The sequence below is a fragment of the Parasteatoda tepidariorum genome, chromosome 1, assembly GCF_043381705.1.
Source record: "Parasteatoda tepidariorum isolate YZ-2023 chromosome 1, CAS_Ptep_4.0, whole genome shotgun sequence".
NCBI lineage: Eukaryota > Metazoa > Arthropoda > Arachnida > Araneae > Theridiidae > Parasteatoda > Parasteatoda tepidariorum.
The window spans coordinates 104,013,046-104,027,993 of NC_092204.1; the positions used below are offsets into that span (position 1 = coordinate 104,013,046).

A 14,948-nucleotide genomic window follows, 5' to 3' on the forward strand; every position below is an offset into this window, starting at 1 on the left:
TATTGGATTTTGAAATCACGTGAATATGAAACTCGATATTGGATTTACAAAAATGTGAAAACACAAATCATGATGGCTAATTTTTATATCGCGTAAATACGAATCACAATGCATAATTTCTAAATCGCGTTAATACGAATCTGAAGCCTAATTTTTAAATCCCGTGTACATACGAAAATCAATGTTTGATATTACAACATCATGAACGAATCACGACATTGGATTTAAAACGAGTGAATACAAATCACAACATAGGATTTTAAAAACGTTCAAACACGAATCGCTACATAGGATTTCAAAAACGCATAAATAAAAATAGCGATATTGCATTTTTGAACCTTGTAAATAAGAATTGCAATGTACGATATTGAAATTGCATGAATAAGAATCGCAATGCACAACTTTTAAATCAGGTAAATATGAAAATCGAGGTTTCATATTAATATGCAGTGACGTCTGAATTACGAAAATATGAGCTATCTGGCGGGCAGGTAAAAATGCAGAAAATCTTATTTTTTGCTCGTAAAAGTGGAGAAAATAGCTAAAATTATTAAAAAATGCGGAAGGATTGGCAGCTACGTAGTTTGAATTTTCTGTTTATCTTTGAAAATCGGAAAGAAATATAATTATTTTATTTCAGCGGCTGAATTTTTAGAAAAAGCGGAATATTTATTTTTTAAAAAATTTTTTTTTTAGAGAATCGGAGTTTTTGATCAAAAGACTGAAATTCGAGAGACAAAAGCGAAAAAGGCGGAAATCCGCTAAAAAGCAGAAAAATCTCACTCCTGTAATTTGCAACAAAGTACTGTCTTCATCATTAGTAAATGTTTTTCCTCTCAAAACAAAACGTCTTTAAAAGCGAAACATTCCCACAACAGGATAATCTTTAAAACAAGTCCAGAATGCGTAAAGAATAAAAACTGATTCTGTTAACTCAATCTAAATGGGTAAGATTAACATTTTAAGAATAGCATTTGTGACAAGACTATTAAAGCAAGTTGATACATTTGAAAAAATTAACAATGTGGGAATGATAGATCCAGGTTTGACTGTATTTTTTCTTTAAAAAAAAGATCCCTATTTATGAAAATAATCTCACTGTAAGTCAAAAATATTTTACTAAAAAAAATCACCTTACCAGTATTGAATTTTGGAATCGCTTCTGTCCATAATTTTTTAATGTAGTTAATTTTGATATAGTACTGATATCAGCAATAGGAGGTCCTCTAGAAGGCTAAAATTAAAAAAATTATCATAATTCAAAAACTTTGTTAACTAAAAAACTAACTTTATGATCAACTAATTTACAAATCCTCTTTTTTTACAATGAAAATTTGTAACATTCTGTTGATCAATGATGCCAATCAACAGACCTTACTAGCCATAATTCCTACGCTTTGATTAAATTTTTTTGTGTTTGTTTGTGTGAATATGCGGTCTGTCACTAGGGCGCAGGGTTATCAAATGCAACGTCATACTGTGTCTTTTTACAAAAATGCACATATCTTTAAATTAGAATTTGCATCAATTATTAAATCAGACATAACTATACAGATTTATTTACTTTTTATTAAACAATATTGGTATTAACATAATGTAAATTACGTGAGGGTTTAAAGAAAAGTCATTCCAACCGCTAATTGTAATTGTTTTGTATTCATCATCATTCAAATTATATTGGTTTCTTTTAGATGAATTTGCATTACTTATGGACTATGTGGATCTATCATTTAAGTAATGTTAAGATAGTCATTAGATTTGGAAGTTTGGATTTATATAAAGTTCAGTTGTTAGAAGCAGGCATACTCCCTTAGATAGCGTATTGTCCTCAAGATGTTTTATTTTCATTTTTGGATAAAACATGTGGAGAAGTGAGAAATCCATTTGCAGAAAGCATTTTGCAGGGTCATCGATAGAAAGTTGTAAGTCACATTTTTAATGTCCGGAAGGAATCAAATTTTCCGTGTTTATAATTAGTTTCTTGTGAAATAAAGGGACAGAACCAGGTGATTAAGCCTTCTTGATTTGAATACCACTGTAAATTTAAGTTGGTACCAAATTGTTTTGGTTTTGTTTCTTCATGTACAAGAAATTTAATTATTTTTACAATACATATATATATATTATTGTAAAAAGATAATATGGTATTGTTGTCATATGCTATAATACAGCTATGCATTAATTACATTAATAACATTCTTTACATTAAAGGACCACATACAGCTTATTATTTTATGAGAACAACAAACATTATGTTAAATTTATATCTGAAAATTGTAATTTTTCGTGTTTATGTCTTCTCATAGTTATTAGTATACTGTTTGACCACAAGTTCCAGTTCTGCTAAAAGGAAAGCTAAGGCAGCTATGTTATTCAGTTACATTTATTTCAACTTTATAACTCATTAAAATATCTGACAAACAATGAAATATGATTTATAACTAAATTTATGGTTATATTGACAAAAAAAAATTTTAGTGCCAGCACAAATTTAAATTGTATTTCTAAAATAGTTAAACTGTGGACAAAATCAAGGGAAAATAATATGAATGCTGAATTAATAGGTTTCATATCAATACATGTTTGTTGAAAAAATTTCAATTATTTTAAAATTAAAAATATTTATTAGTATAGGACCAAAAGTTTAGTTTTCATAGACTTGAAGTTTATATATTAAAAAATATATAATATGCATTCAACATTATTTAAAATAAATAATAGGTGTAACAATAAACAAAAAACTTCTTACTCCAGCTGGTGTAGAAGACTGAAAGTTTTTTCGATGTTTAGGAGGCTAGTTTCAAAAGATAAAGAAAAATGCTTAGATTAACATTAATGTCATAGTATTTAAAATTTCATTAAAATAAAAATAAAACAAACTAACCATGAGATACAAAGATAAATCAATTGGAGATTTATTAGTGTTTGGAATCTTCTTAGCATCCTACAAATTATTTGGATATCAACTTTCAAATCATAATAATAAACATTTAAAATGAACATACTAGTTTCTTAACTTACAGTCACCGGAGAAGACATTTTTTCTAAGGTTTGCAAAATTCTCCTAGCAGCAGAGCTCATACCTTCATAGCTATCCTTCGGTTCATTTGAGCGATACTTAATTTGATTCCTTAGGGGTTTATCAACCTACAATGAATTTGCAAATAGATAATCAGAAATTGCATAAAAATGTATTGGAATGTATAATATATTCACATTCTTCCATTATCAATATAATTATTGGCCCGTATTATTTTTAAAAGAAGTATATATTCCCCTATTAATATTATTAGGTATTCCAAAATTATAATATATGAAAAATTGCAACAAACTTAATGGATCAGCTAAATAAAGAAATCCAAGTAAGCAAGTGACGTTGACCAATAAATTCCCTTTCCACAACCAGAATAATAATTTTTAAAGGAAATCAATTAAAAAAATTTCTGAACTCTAATAAAAAGTCATAACATTTAAACAGAAATACTACAAGAATTCTTGCTAAATAGTTGTTCGTAAAAACAAAAGGCAAGGCTACTGATGGGAGATGAGATCTGTCAACACAGCTTTTGAAATAACCATCATCTGAAACCCAATCAATACTTTATCCAGAGCAGAAAAGAAAGTGACTAAACATTTATGGACTTTTATAAATGCATATAAGAAAAAAAAGGCATTTACTTATGTATATTAATTTTGCTGAGAAAGGCCTACCTAGTGCATATGATGACCCAGCTGTGAAATATGATTAAAAAACGAAAAAGCAGTATTTCATTAGATATGTCGCCTCATCATATACACTGCTCAAAATACTAATCTGATTACCAAACGTGGACATCGCACATGTTTTATAAAAGCATATAAAAAAGTAATTTAAACGATTATATAAAAACCATGTTGTTAATTAGAAGGGAGAAAAAATGCTATCAGAGTATTGTATTGCTTGACTATACAATTGAGTAAAATACTGTATAAGTTGATAGGTATGCACATATATATATATCAGTGTTTTCACTACAGCGCGAGAATCTCACATATTTTATCCTTTTCTAGCATTAAAAAATGATAAAGACCCTCTTTGAGCATTAAAAAATGATAAAGACTTAGACCCTCTTTTGCCCAATCTGGCAAGACAAATCAGAAATTTTAGGGCAATCCATGTTTAAAATTGTAGTAAATTTTTAGAAAACTGAAATACAAATCTTCTGTTATATAGTTATTAAATTAATAAGGTAATTAAGTCAAGTATCATAATAAAAATAGTTAACAAAGCACACCTATCATCTGTTAATACTTTTCAAATTAAAGTCTTTCATCTATCACCTAAATTTTCATTTACTCTAACAGTTTAACATTATTTAATACAGTTTATACCTGGAATTCTTAATATATGTTGAGCAAAAAATTACCTGATAAGGTGCAGCAGCGGGTGGCATTCTTCTAGAGGCTGAAGCTCCACCATATGATGTTTTACCTTGATAAAAAGGAGAAGCCACTTTTCTATCAGATGGCTGAAATAAAGTTTTAAAAAAATAAAAAACAGATTATTAAATGTAACAGATTGACTACATAAAAAACATGAGTGAGAATTTTTATTTATACTTCTTAAAAATTTTTCAATGCATCATTCATTTTACGATTAATCCCCATCACATTTTTTTAGAATTTCTTCAATCACTCTTGAAAAGATTGAAATACAGATAGATTAATTAATAGATCTTGAATGAGTCAAATATTTACCTTAGAGGAACCAATAAATGTGCTGAGACTAAATCCTGGTTGATTTGTCTGCATTACTGTCGGGGATCTCACAGACCTTACAGCTGAGCTTCCCCCTGATGACCATAAAGACATTCGGCTACAGTTAATATCACCTATATAAGTAAAAAGTAATTAATACATATTAGATAATTCGGATAATCTTAGGTTGATCAAAAGGTATTTTTGAGCATCCTAAGTTATTTTACAGAGTTATTATCTCACTTATCGATTTTCAGAGACCTCATACAACATACTTCTAAGCCTTCAGATTTTATTTGGCTGTTAATTGATAAACAGTTCAAAATCAGAGGTTCCCAACTTTTCTTTACCTAACATTCTAGAAATCCAATCAGAGAATGGAAGCATTTATTTTTTTACACAACCACATAGCATAGAGTAAAAGGGTACTGGTCTAAATAACAAGCTTTACCCATTTAAGCACACCATTACTAAAATAATGCTAATATCAGCTAATATAGCATTTAAATATGCTTTGCTACAGAAAAGCAAATAAGAGATTTTTCAGATAAAACAGTGATTAATTTAGTAATTTTAAATATTTAATATAGCACTAACAAAATTCATTTTTAAGATATAATTATATAAAAATAAAATGACACATTGGTTTGGCAGTACAAGTAATACGATGTAGAATAATACGATAAAACAAGTTCAATACAATATATATAGACTGGAAACATGTAGCTTATTTTACGTAATAATAAGAATAAACTATTATTATAGATTATTCAGCCTGGATTATAATAATATAAAATAAAATGTATGATTGATATTCTGTCATAAGATAAATTAAACAGTGCAAGATTAATGGTATGATTGTTAATCTTATACTATTAAGAATCTTATACTATTAGAAAATCTTATCTTAGTTAATCTTATACTATTAGAAAAGTTCATCTTTCTGTCAAGTCAATAAAAGTATAAAGAAAATTGCTTTGGGTTTCATTTATCGAAAAAATCAGTTTGACCCTGAGAAAAATAAATGTACCATCAAAACTGTGAAGTCCGCTGGAAAAAATACCAACTCAAACTCTTGGAATTTTAAACTTAAAATACTTTAGCTCTCTCAAATACATGTAAATGCATAACAAGGTATTATTCTTTTTAAATACAGGGTATCTGCTACATTTTAGATTTTAAAATTCATGACTTTTCAAGACTAATTCCAAGAATTTGTCATGACTTAACGAAGTTACTATTTTCTCCAACAAAAACACAACAATAAATTTAAAAAAAAAAAGAATTATAATAACATTAATTGAAATGATAGATATAACCAAAACTGTTACGCTCTGCATCTTCATATTTATAGATTTCCAATTTAAAAAACAGAGTAAATAAAGAGTTGAAGCAATAAAATAGCTGAAAAAAATACAAAAGGGAATAATTTTCTTCTTCTTTTTTTCTATGGAATTACATTCTAAAGATACTTTTCTTGTTCATCGGAAGGGAAAAAATACTCCTGATTTTTCTGTTCTCATTTCGGAATAAAAAAATTCGCCAATGACTGGCTTGCCTTCAGCAAAAATTTTAAATTGATGAAATAAAAATAATAAATAATAACAAAAATTCTGAAATCACAGAAGTTTAGAAGATAATTTGCTCTAGAAATGATGTTTTTTTCCTCATTTTTTTAAAGAACACCATAACTTTTAAAGAACACGATAAAAACCATTTTATATTTTAATAAAACATGACTGTGAGTGGGGTTTCATAACAAATTATCATGACATTTCATGACAAATTTTGTTCAATATAAAAATTCATGACTTTCCAAGTGCGCAGATACCCTGTAAATATAAAAGAATAGATGCTACAAAAAAAAAATTACAACATAGCAGATAATTTAAATTAATTAGTATTTATTATGAAATGGAAAAATTGGCATTAGTAATTCTTACGAAACAGTATAGCTTCGCAAGATCTTCTTTGATAAAGGAACGTAGATCTGATTAGATAAATTTAAGCTGAGAATAGTCTTTCCACACAAACTTGAGTAGGAGAAACAGCTTTATTAGGGATCTTTCTTTCAATTTCAAAAATTGCTAAAAACCTTTTCAAAAAGTTTTTAAATTGTAAATAGATATAAGATTCCGCTCAACAATTGCTGCTACTAAATTAGAGATGCAAGACACAAATATTTGGTATTTAGCCTATACTGCTCGATACAGAATATTCATTTCGGACGAATAATGGAAACAAAATCACTCAACTTTTTAACAATTTCAATTGACATATTTTACACAACTTAGTAATACAGTCAAACCCCGCCATAGTGAACATGGCTTATAGTGAACAAAATGTTAGGTTCCGTGCCTTGCTATACACATATAATGTTAATTTTTGTGGATATAGTGAACCAAAAAAGTGAAGAAGTTGGATATAATGAACTTTTTTCTGTCTTCAGCAGTTTTTTTATTATTTGTTTGTAAAAATTTTGAAATTTCTACTTCAAAATAAATACATATACCGAGTTTTAAAGCCATCTATAATGGGGAATGTAGCAATAAGCATTTTTTCTTGTTTGCTTCTTTTATCACACTTTCCCATCCCTAAACAAACCAAGCAGATGTTTCCAACCTAGGCAGATGATGGTGCACCTGTAAAGTGTCAGTGGGATAAATATGCATTTTCTGTCAAAGGGAATGAGTCATTATTGATCAAAGGGTTGGACACTAATACATGTTGATAAGGCCCTCATTTCAACTTATTTTTGCTGTCAGTTCAGTTTTTTAAAAAAAGCCTGCAAACAAGTGCCTCAAATTTAACTATGGCGAGCAGTAAACGTAAAATGTTTTTCGTTGATGATAAAATGGGCATAATCAGAAAAATTGAAATCGGATGCAATCAAGCTGATATTTGCAGAGAATATAAACTATCCAAATCAGCAGTTTGTAACATATGAAAAAATAGGCAGTTAATAATTTCTGCTCATGAAAAAAATTTACATGCCAGAAAAAAGTTGAGAAAAGCAGATCACAAGGATGTTGAAGAAAATAGCATTGCTGAAGTGGTTCAGCATTAGAAGAAGCCACAATCTCCCAGTATCTACACAAATGTCGATGAATTTGCTAAGCGATTTTATGAGACTACTTTTTTTTTTGTACTCAAGACGAAGAGTAATAAAAAAAATAACAAATTTTTTGCTACTGCATAATATTTTTCAGTTATTTATTTGAATAATGTATAATAAAAGGGAGGATTTAAGGAACCATTAGTTGAATTGCCTGCGTAATGGATATAGTGAACTCACGGTTATAGTGAACCGAAATGAAGGCCTCTTGAAGGTTCACTATATCACTTTTAATGAAGAAAACTTAAACAATTCTTAAATTTATATTTTATTTAAAAAATTGCCAGAAACAAATTTTTATTTACATAATATTCCATTAATTAATTTTATGAGTAAATATAAATTGATCCATTATTTATTTACAAAAAAAAAATAATTATGATTTAATATTAATAAGAATTTGAACACAATGTTTGTAAAAGTAGAAATATTTTCATAGAATACTACACTTGGAATTTAAACTAAGGGAAACTTAGTTTGTCTAGAACAGTCTTTCTCTCCCCCCCCCTTGAGAAGGGTTCATTCAATTAACAAAACAATAATGATGATAAACAAATTTGTGAAGGGTCCGATTAAAAGATAAATTATTTTGGGAAGGGTCCGTTTTTATGAAAGGATATTTTGTGAAGGGTCCATTAACGAACCCAAATTTCTTCTAAACAGACCCCTGCAGAGTCTGACTATCCTAATTTCAATTGTTCTGAAAATAATTTCATTCTTAGTGAAAATTTATAGGTGGCTTTCATTGCATTTTCAATTTGTTAATCTTCAAACAAAATTCAGTGTTTTGGATCTACATACAATGGAACCGAGAAGGATCTCATTGTCTAGCAAATGACTAGCTTCTTTTTCCTTCATTTATTTACCAATATGCCAATAAAATGAATAATAACTAAATATTTATAAATGTATATAATCCATAAATAAAAATAACTCAGTTTATCATTATAAAAAAAAAATTCAATTTCTTAGGAGCCTTTTACACAAAAATCTGTCTAACTTCCTTCATTTAAGAAACATGGCTTACTTTCACTATTGAATGAAAACGCAAACAATTAGGTACTTGCACTCCAAGAAGACAATCTATATCCACATATGTGAGCTAAGACATCACCGGCTAATCTTTATCACCAAAATGGCATATTAAAGTTGAGTTAAGTTTCTCTACATGACTTAGAATGTTAATTAAATACAGAACCGTATCAGATATTGAATTTGCGAAATATAATTCGTTGCTTCCTATTTGATTATGTATTTTATTGTAACCATGAAATATTTTTGTTCTTTGTACCTGGCAACTTTGATTAATAATAAGTTTATGTTCTACGTGGCTTCGTGCCAGTCTTTGTGTAAATACATAGTGAAACAATTAAAATCTTTGTGAAAGAATATAGGCTGTGTCACTTACGAGAATAGGTGCACGACAGGCTTGGATTACTCGAAATAGAATGGAACGAACAGTTGCTAATGGAAACAAATGCCACCTTTCAACAACCCATCAGGATCAAGATACCCACACTACACCACTTGCAGATATCCAATAGTTGGGAAAAATAATTTTTTTACCAGTTTCAAATTACGACACAATAAAGAACTTAACAATATTTTTTATTAAACACAGATGAAAAATTAATTCTCTTTCTCTTCAATATACTATTGTAGAGATCGAAATCCAAAATTTGGTTTAAAAAAATTTTATTTAAATAAACTTTCAGATCTTACAAATATAAATAAATGCATGACTCCCACTCCACAGCCCTGGTATAATAAACAATTACAAAAAAAAAAAAATATTACTTAAATATCCGGATTGTGAAACAAAAATAATTTTACTTAGCAATTTATTTAAGAACATTTACCAGGTATTTTTCCTTTCTGAGAAGCAGCATCTCTCCTACTTTTTATATCACTTTCACTTAACATAATTGAAGACATACAGTTAATTCTATCTTTGTGGGATACAAGAGAGGAACAACCACTTGTAGATGCTGATCCTTCACTATTTTCAGAATGATCATCACCTATAGAACAAAATAAAATGGAGATTTAGTTTCATTTTCTGAATTAAAACAATTGGTGATTATTGCTAATTAAAACAAAAAATATGAAGCAAGTTTAAAAATAATGAATTTTACAGAGTTGATCTGTTTTTCATGCATGGCAGTTTTTACATGATTCAAAGTAAAGTTTCTTAACCTACAGGTAACACCACGTGAATTATTTTTAATTGAAATTGAGATGGCGCGCACAGTAGAAAAAAGCGTAGGTGTAGTGCTGAATATAGAAAAACTTAAAAGGAGATACATAATAGCAATCATGTAGTTAAATAGTAGTTTATTTTGAGTGTGCTGTGTGTTATGTTGTACTTAGTTGTTTTTTTTTTTTTTTTTTTTTTTTTTTTTTTTTTTNTTTTTTTTTTTTTTTTGTGATATAATAATTGGTTCATAAATAAAAGATAAAAATAGATATTCTGAATATTATTAAACTGAATAGTATGAGACAACAATAGCAACATCAACAGAGATATACAATCACCAGATCCCTACCTCTGAGGTAAGAAGAACATTTATTTTCTTGCTTATGATTACGAACATATTTTTTTTTTTTTGTTGAAATTTTGAGCTAAACTTGTTTTACACCAATACAGGGCCACAAAATTATCTTTACAAGTTAGAAAGAAATAACTTGCTCATAATCTATTTTCGTAAATACCTTCTCATACAACAAAAATCCAAGATTGGCCAGTTTTTTTCACAGTAGGAAAAACAGCCCAGTAAAAAGTATAAGGAAGAGGAAACATGTGAAGGAAGTTATCATATCAATTTCTCTCTATAAGTTAGCAAGTTTCTAACTAAGGTAATATCCCCTTGGAAGAAATAGTTTTCTTAAATGCAGAAGAAAGCATTTACTCATTTGCATAACAAGTTGAACATAATTTATTGAATGATTCTAAATAAGAATTTTATTTTAATTCGGACTGTAATTAAATTAATTTTAAAATATCGGATCAAAAACCCAAATCTCTAAATTCTTCAAATAGATTTTAAAATTCGTAATTGTAGTCATTGAAAATAAGATATTCTGAACACTTACAAAATTTTAAATTCAAAACAAAAAGCTAAAAATCGGAGCAAAAATTTTTTCGAAACAACAAAAAAAAAAAACAATTATACTTTGTGCATTTATTGAAAATCGGGTGAGTGTCAAGCATTAAAATTTAGAAAGAATGACCTTAGAAGCTGCCAAACCAACACCTTTCTAATAAGACAACAAAGTTTTAAGTGGATATCTTTTTAATTTTTTTTTTATTAAGTTTTAAATTGACTTTAATTTTCTCACTAATATTNTTATAATGCCATTACATATTTCTAGTAATATAGAAAGTTTCAGAGCTTTTTATTCACTTTAGTTTTTTGGGATTTTATGAACTGAAAAATGACAGTTTTCGTGAGAATGACCCATATATGAATACATTGTGACACAAAGGGAAAAACAATGAAAATTTTATTTGCAAAACATCGATATCTTGAATATAAATCACGATATTGGATCTTAAAATCGTATGAATATGAATCGCGATGTACGCTTTTTAAACCATGTAAATACAAATAGCAAACCGTAACTTAAATTAGGTAAATATGAAAATCGACATTTGATATTCAAATTGCGTGAATAAGAATCGCAATATAAGCTGATTTTCGGTGCAATTTCAAATTTAGTTTAAACGGCGAAAATTCGACAAACCAAAAGAATTTGTGGAATTCTGCCCATTTTCAGAAGAATCACATGAATTGTAAGCGTCTCGTTAGCGGGAATCAGCAAAACTTAAAAATTAAATATTAGATTGAAGAATTCCAAGAAAATTTTGACAGATGATAAGTTTTTTGATGAGCGAAAATCCGAGAACTAATGATCTTAAGAGACTCGGAATTCCATGATATTCCCAGAAAAATCATCGCATTCAGGAGAGAAACTCCAGAAATTTGACATGTATCTATAGTTTAAATTAGAATAGCTGTTATCAAGGTTAGGTTTTTGATGTCTAAAACTGATCGATACCATCAAAAACCTAGAAGGATATACAGAAACTTGTGAAGCCTGTGAAGTTTCTTCTTTAATATATTTGAAACATTAAACTTAGGTTTTTCTGAGAGGTAACTATTTTGTGAAAATTTAGACATAATTTGTGAAAAATAAAAAATTATATTATAAAATCAACACAAAAATATCGATGTATCATTTTTTAAGGGATAAAAAATAAAATTGTAAAAAAAGTATTTTGTGAAACAACCGTTTTTCCTAAAGTTGAATTTGTGAAGGTACCGNTCTGAGAGGTACCTATTTTGTGAAAATTTAGACATAATTTGTGAAAAATTAAAAATTATATTATAAAATCAACACAAAAATATCAATTTATCGTTTTTTAAGGGATAAAAAAATAAAATTGTAAAAAAAGTATTTTGTGAAACTACCGTTTTTCCTAAAGTTGAATTTGTGAAGGTACCGCAAAACAGTAGTAAATTCGACCTGTACGGACATCTGATAATAATCAATAATAAGTAGAAATTCTAGCTCAAAATATACACTTATTATAATTTCGATGAGTTCTCTGTATATTGTAGTTTGAAAATATATAAATGTATAAGATTTTTAGTTGTCATAGATTAGACTATAATCAAAAATTAAAGTATATCTCCATATTGAAACAAAATATAAACACTTGTAATTTTAGATTAATACACCAGCAAAATTTTAATAAATTGAAACACTATATGCCATAAACAGTATCAATGATGTTGATAATCAACACATAAAAAAAATCTTTGACCCAATGTTTTTATTCAGGGTCACTAAAACTTTATTCAGGGTATAAGCACTAAAACTGTCAAAAATTGTCAAAATGTCAACTGTAATGTGTCAAAAAATTTCCAAACTTTAATTTAAATCAAGCCAATAAATTTAATATTGTATTCTTTCAGATTCTTAATTCACTTCAAAAAACAGAAAAGTTTTACACTATCACTAAAGGACATANATGACTTAAAAGTGCGATTAAAAATTGCCATTTTTTAAAAAATTTTTACTGTGTTTAGAAGCTCTCGCGGGCCGCACTTCAGCAGTCGAAGGGCCGCATTTGGCCCGCGGGCCGCAGGTTGTGCACCCCTATCCTAAAGAAAGAAAGATGTTATTACAATATTCAATTTCCTATAATTAATATTCCTAAAAACCAAAAAAATATCAGCAGCAAATTGAAACATTACCATTTAGGATTACAGACGAATCTTTGTTTTCAATTAAAGAATTCTGCACATTGCTTGATGGTATATGGGCAGACGCCTGACTATAAAGATTAGGTCTCTCTGGCACTTCTAGCCATGTCTGAGTACCCGCACTTAAAAGATTAGGATTTTGATCCAAATTCAGTCTTTGTCTTTTGCTACCATGAGTAGAGTTCTGAATTGAATAGTCCTGTTCTTGTGATGCTTGACTAAAAACATCTGTTGAGCAACCAGGCACAGAATGTTCATGTAATTTCAGTCTGTTAATGCCCCGAGAAGGGAGAGATGAAGTATAGTCTATCTCTCGGGTAGGTTCAATATGCAGTGAATTGCTAGAGCACCCTGGCAGAGAATGATCACTTAGTCTAGGCCTTTTAGCACTCTGCAAAGTAATTTGAGGCACAAGCTCTGGTTCTTGTAGAGCATCTTCATTGTCACTTGAGCTGCTGCAATCCTCTTCTGTTACTGAATTCCAAATGGAAAGCCACGGATTTAGAAAACCTTTTACTTTTGATGCAACTTTGTCAAAAATACCCTGAAATAGAAAACATATTAAATGAAACTTTCATAATAAATTAAATAAATACAAAAGCAATAAAAATATATAACTAAAGTAGAACCTCAAACAATCGCTTCCCAAAGGATATCAAAACGTGAAAATATGTATGAAAATGATGAAGCATGGACTTAGAAAATAGATAAATTCATATTTCACAAAAAAAACGGATGATTAGAACATATTTAAAATTTCTGGAAATTTTAGTTCGAACACCTTCTCTTCTTGGCACAGATAGCACAAAGAATAAATTTTTGACATTTATAACAGATTGCTGTTCATTTCTAGCAATTTAATTTAAATACAGAAAGCTCCTTATTATTTCAAAGGCTCTGAGGCCTCCCGTAAATGTTTTCACATGTTTTATTCAAATTCACTTTCCTCATCACTATCTCATTGCACATCTTCAGTTCCTGCAACCATTTCTCTAATTGAAAACACCACAAGTTTCAACATTTTTATCAACTGATGTATAAAAAAGAAACATGATATTTGATGGGTTTGTCCTGAACTGCAACAAATCCTCATTTCTTCTTCATCATTACAAGGAGCATTCTCAAAACAAATTAAATTCAATAGTTTTTTAGTATTTGGAAAATATCAGTATAATTTCTAAATGATGGAGGCGGGAATATGCTAGTTTTTAAAAGGGTAACGTGTTCTCCCCAAGTAGTTTTAGAAGGGCGTACTGCACTGCCTGCTTTTTTAGCCCTATAAATGCATCTTACTTGGCCTTTTTCTAAAAGTAAGCCGCCACCCCTTAAAAAAACTGCCTTTTTATTCATATTCCATTTTAAAAGCTTAATTCACTCTTTAAATAATAACTACGCACTGGTAAAATTACAAATGTTTATAGGTTTAAGTCTGATTATTATAACAAATATTTATTTTGCTAGTATTATTCTCAACTGATTAAATTTTTATAAGTTTCCCTTTTCAAGAAGGGAGGTATATTAATGAATTTTTTAAAAGATTTAATTTTAAAATTATTTTTTTAAATAAATACCTTTTTTTTAAAAAAAATTCAACTTTAAATGTTTATTGTCCCATAATTTCAGTTTAAATTGTACAGGGTTGGCAGGTTTTTGACATGTGACAGTTTTTGACAGTTTAAACCATGGTTTAAACCGTCACGTCAAAAACCTCAATGTCAAAAACCTATATTCATATGTGAAATTTAATTAATACATAAAATTTATATATTTTTTAAAAAAGGATAGTGTTTCTAAATATAATGTTTCTAATAATATTTAACTTTTTC

General features: G+C 28.5%; 1 protein-coding gene across 5 annotated transcripts in view; it reads right to left on the reverse strand.

Annotated features, from left to right (window-relative positions):
- LOC107449794 (nuclear pore complex protein Nup153) overlaps positions 1 to 14,948 on the reverse strand; it is a 64,272-nt gene that overhangs the window by 46,155 nt on the left and 3,169 nt on the right. For 4 of the 5 annotated variants that reach the window (XM_016065459.4, XM_016065467.4, XM_016065455.4 and 1 more), the window contains exons 2-9: positions 13,114 to 13,666; positions 9,712 to 9,873; positions 4,738 to 4,871; positions 4,407 to 4,508; positions 3,022 to 3,147; positions 2,885 to 2,944; positions 2,750 to 2,794; positions 1,139 to 1,234 (exon numbers count right to left, since the gene is read on the reverse strand). In XM_016065459.4, the coding sequence (XP_015920945.2) occupies positions 1,139 to 1,234; positions 2,750 to 2,794; positions 2,885 to 2,944; positions 3,022 to 3,147; positions 4,407 to 4,508; positions 4,738 to 4,871; positions 9,712 to 9,873; positions 13,114 to 13,666 (1,278 nt within the window). The remainder of the gene's footprint in view (positions 1 to 1,138; positions 1,235 to 2,749; positions 2,795 to 2,884; positions 2,945 to 3,021; positions 3,148 to 4,406; positions 4,509 to 4,737; positions 4,872 to 9,711; positions 9,874 to 13,113; positions 13,667 to 14,948) is intronic. The other variant, XM_043042344.2, reaches the window with a different exon arrangement.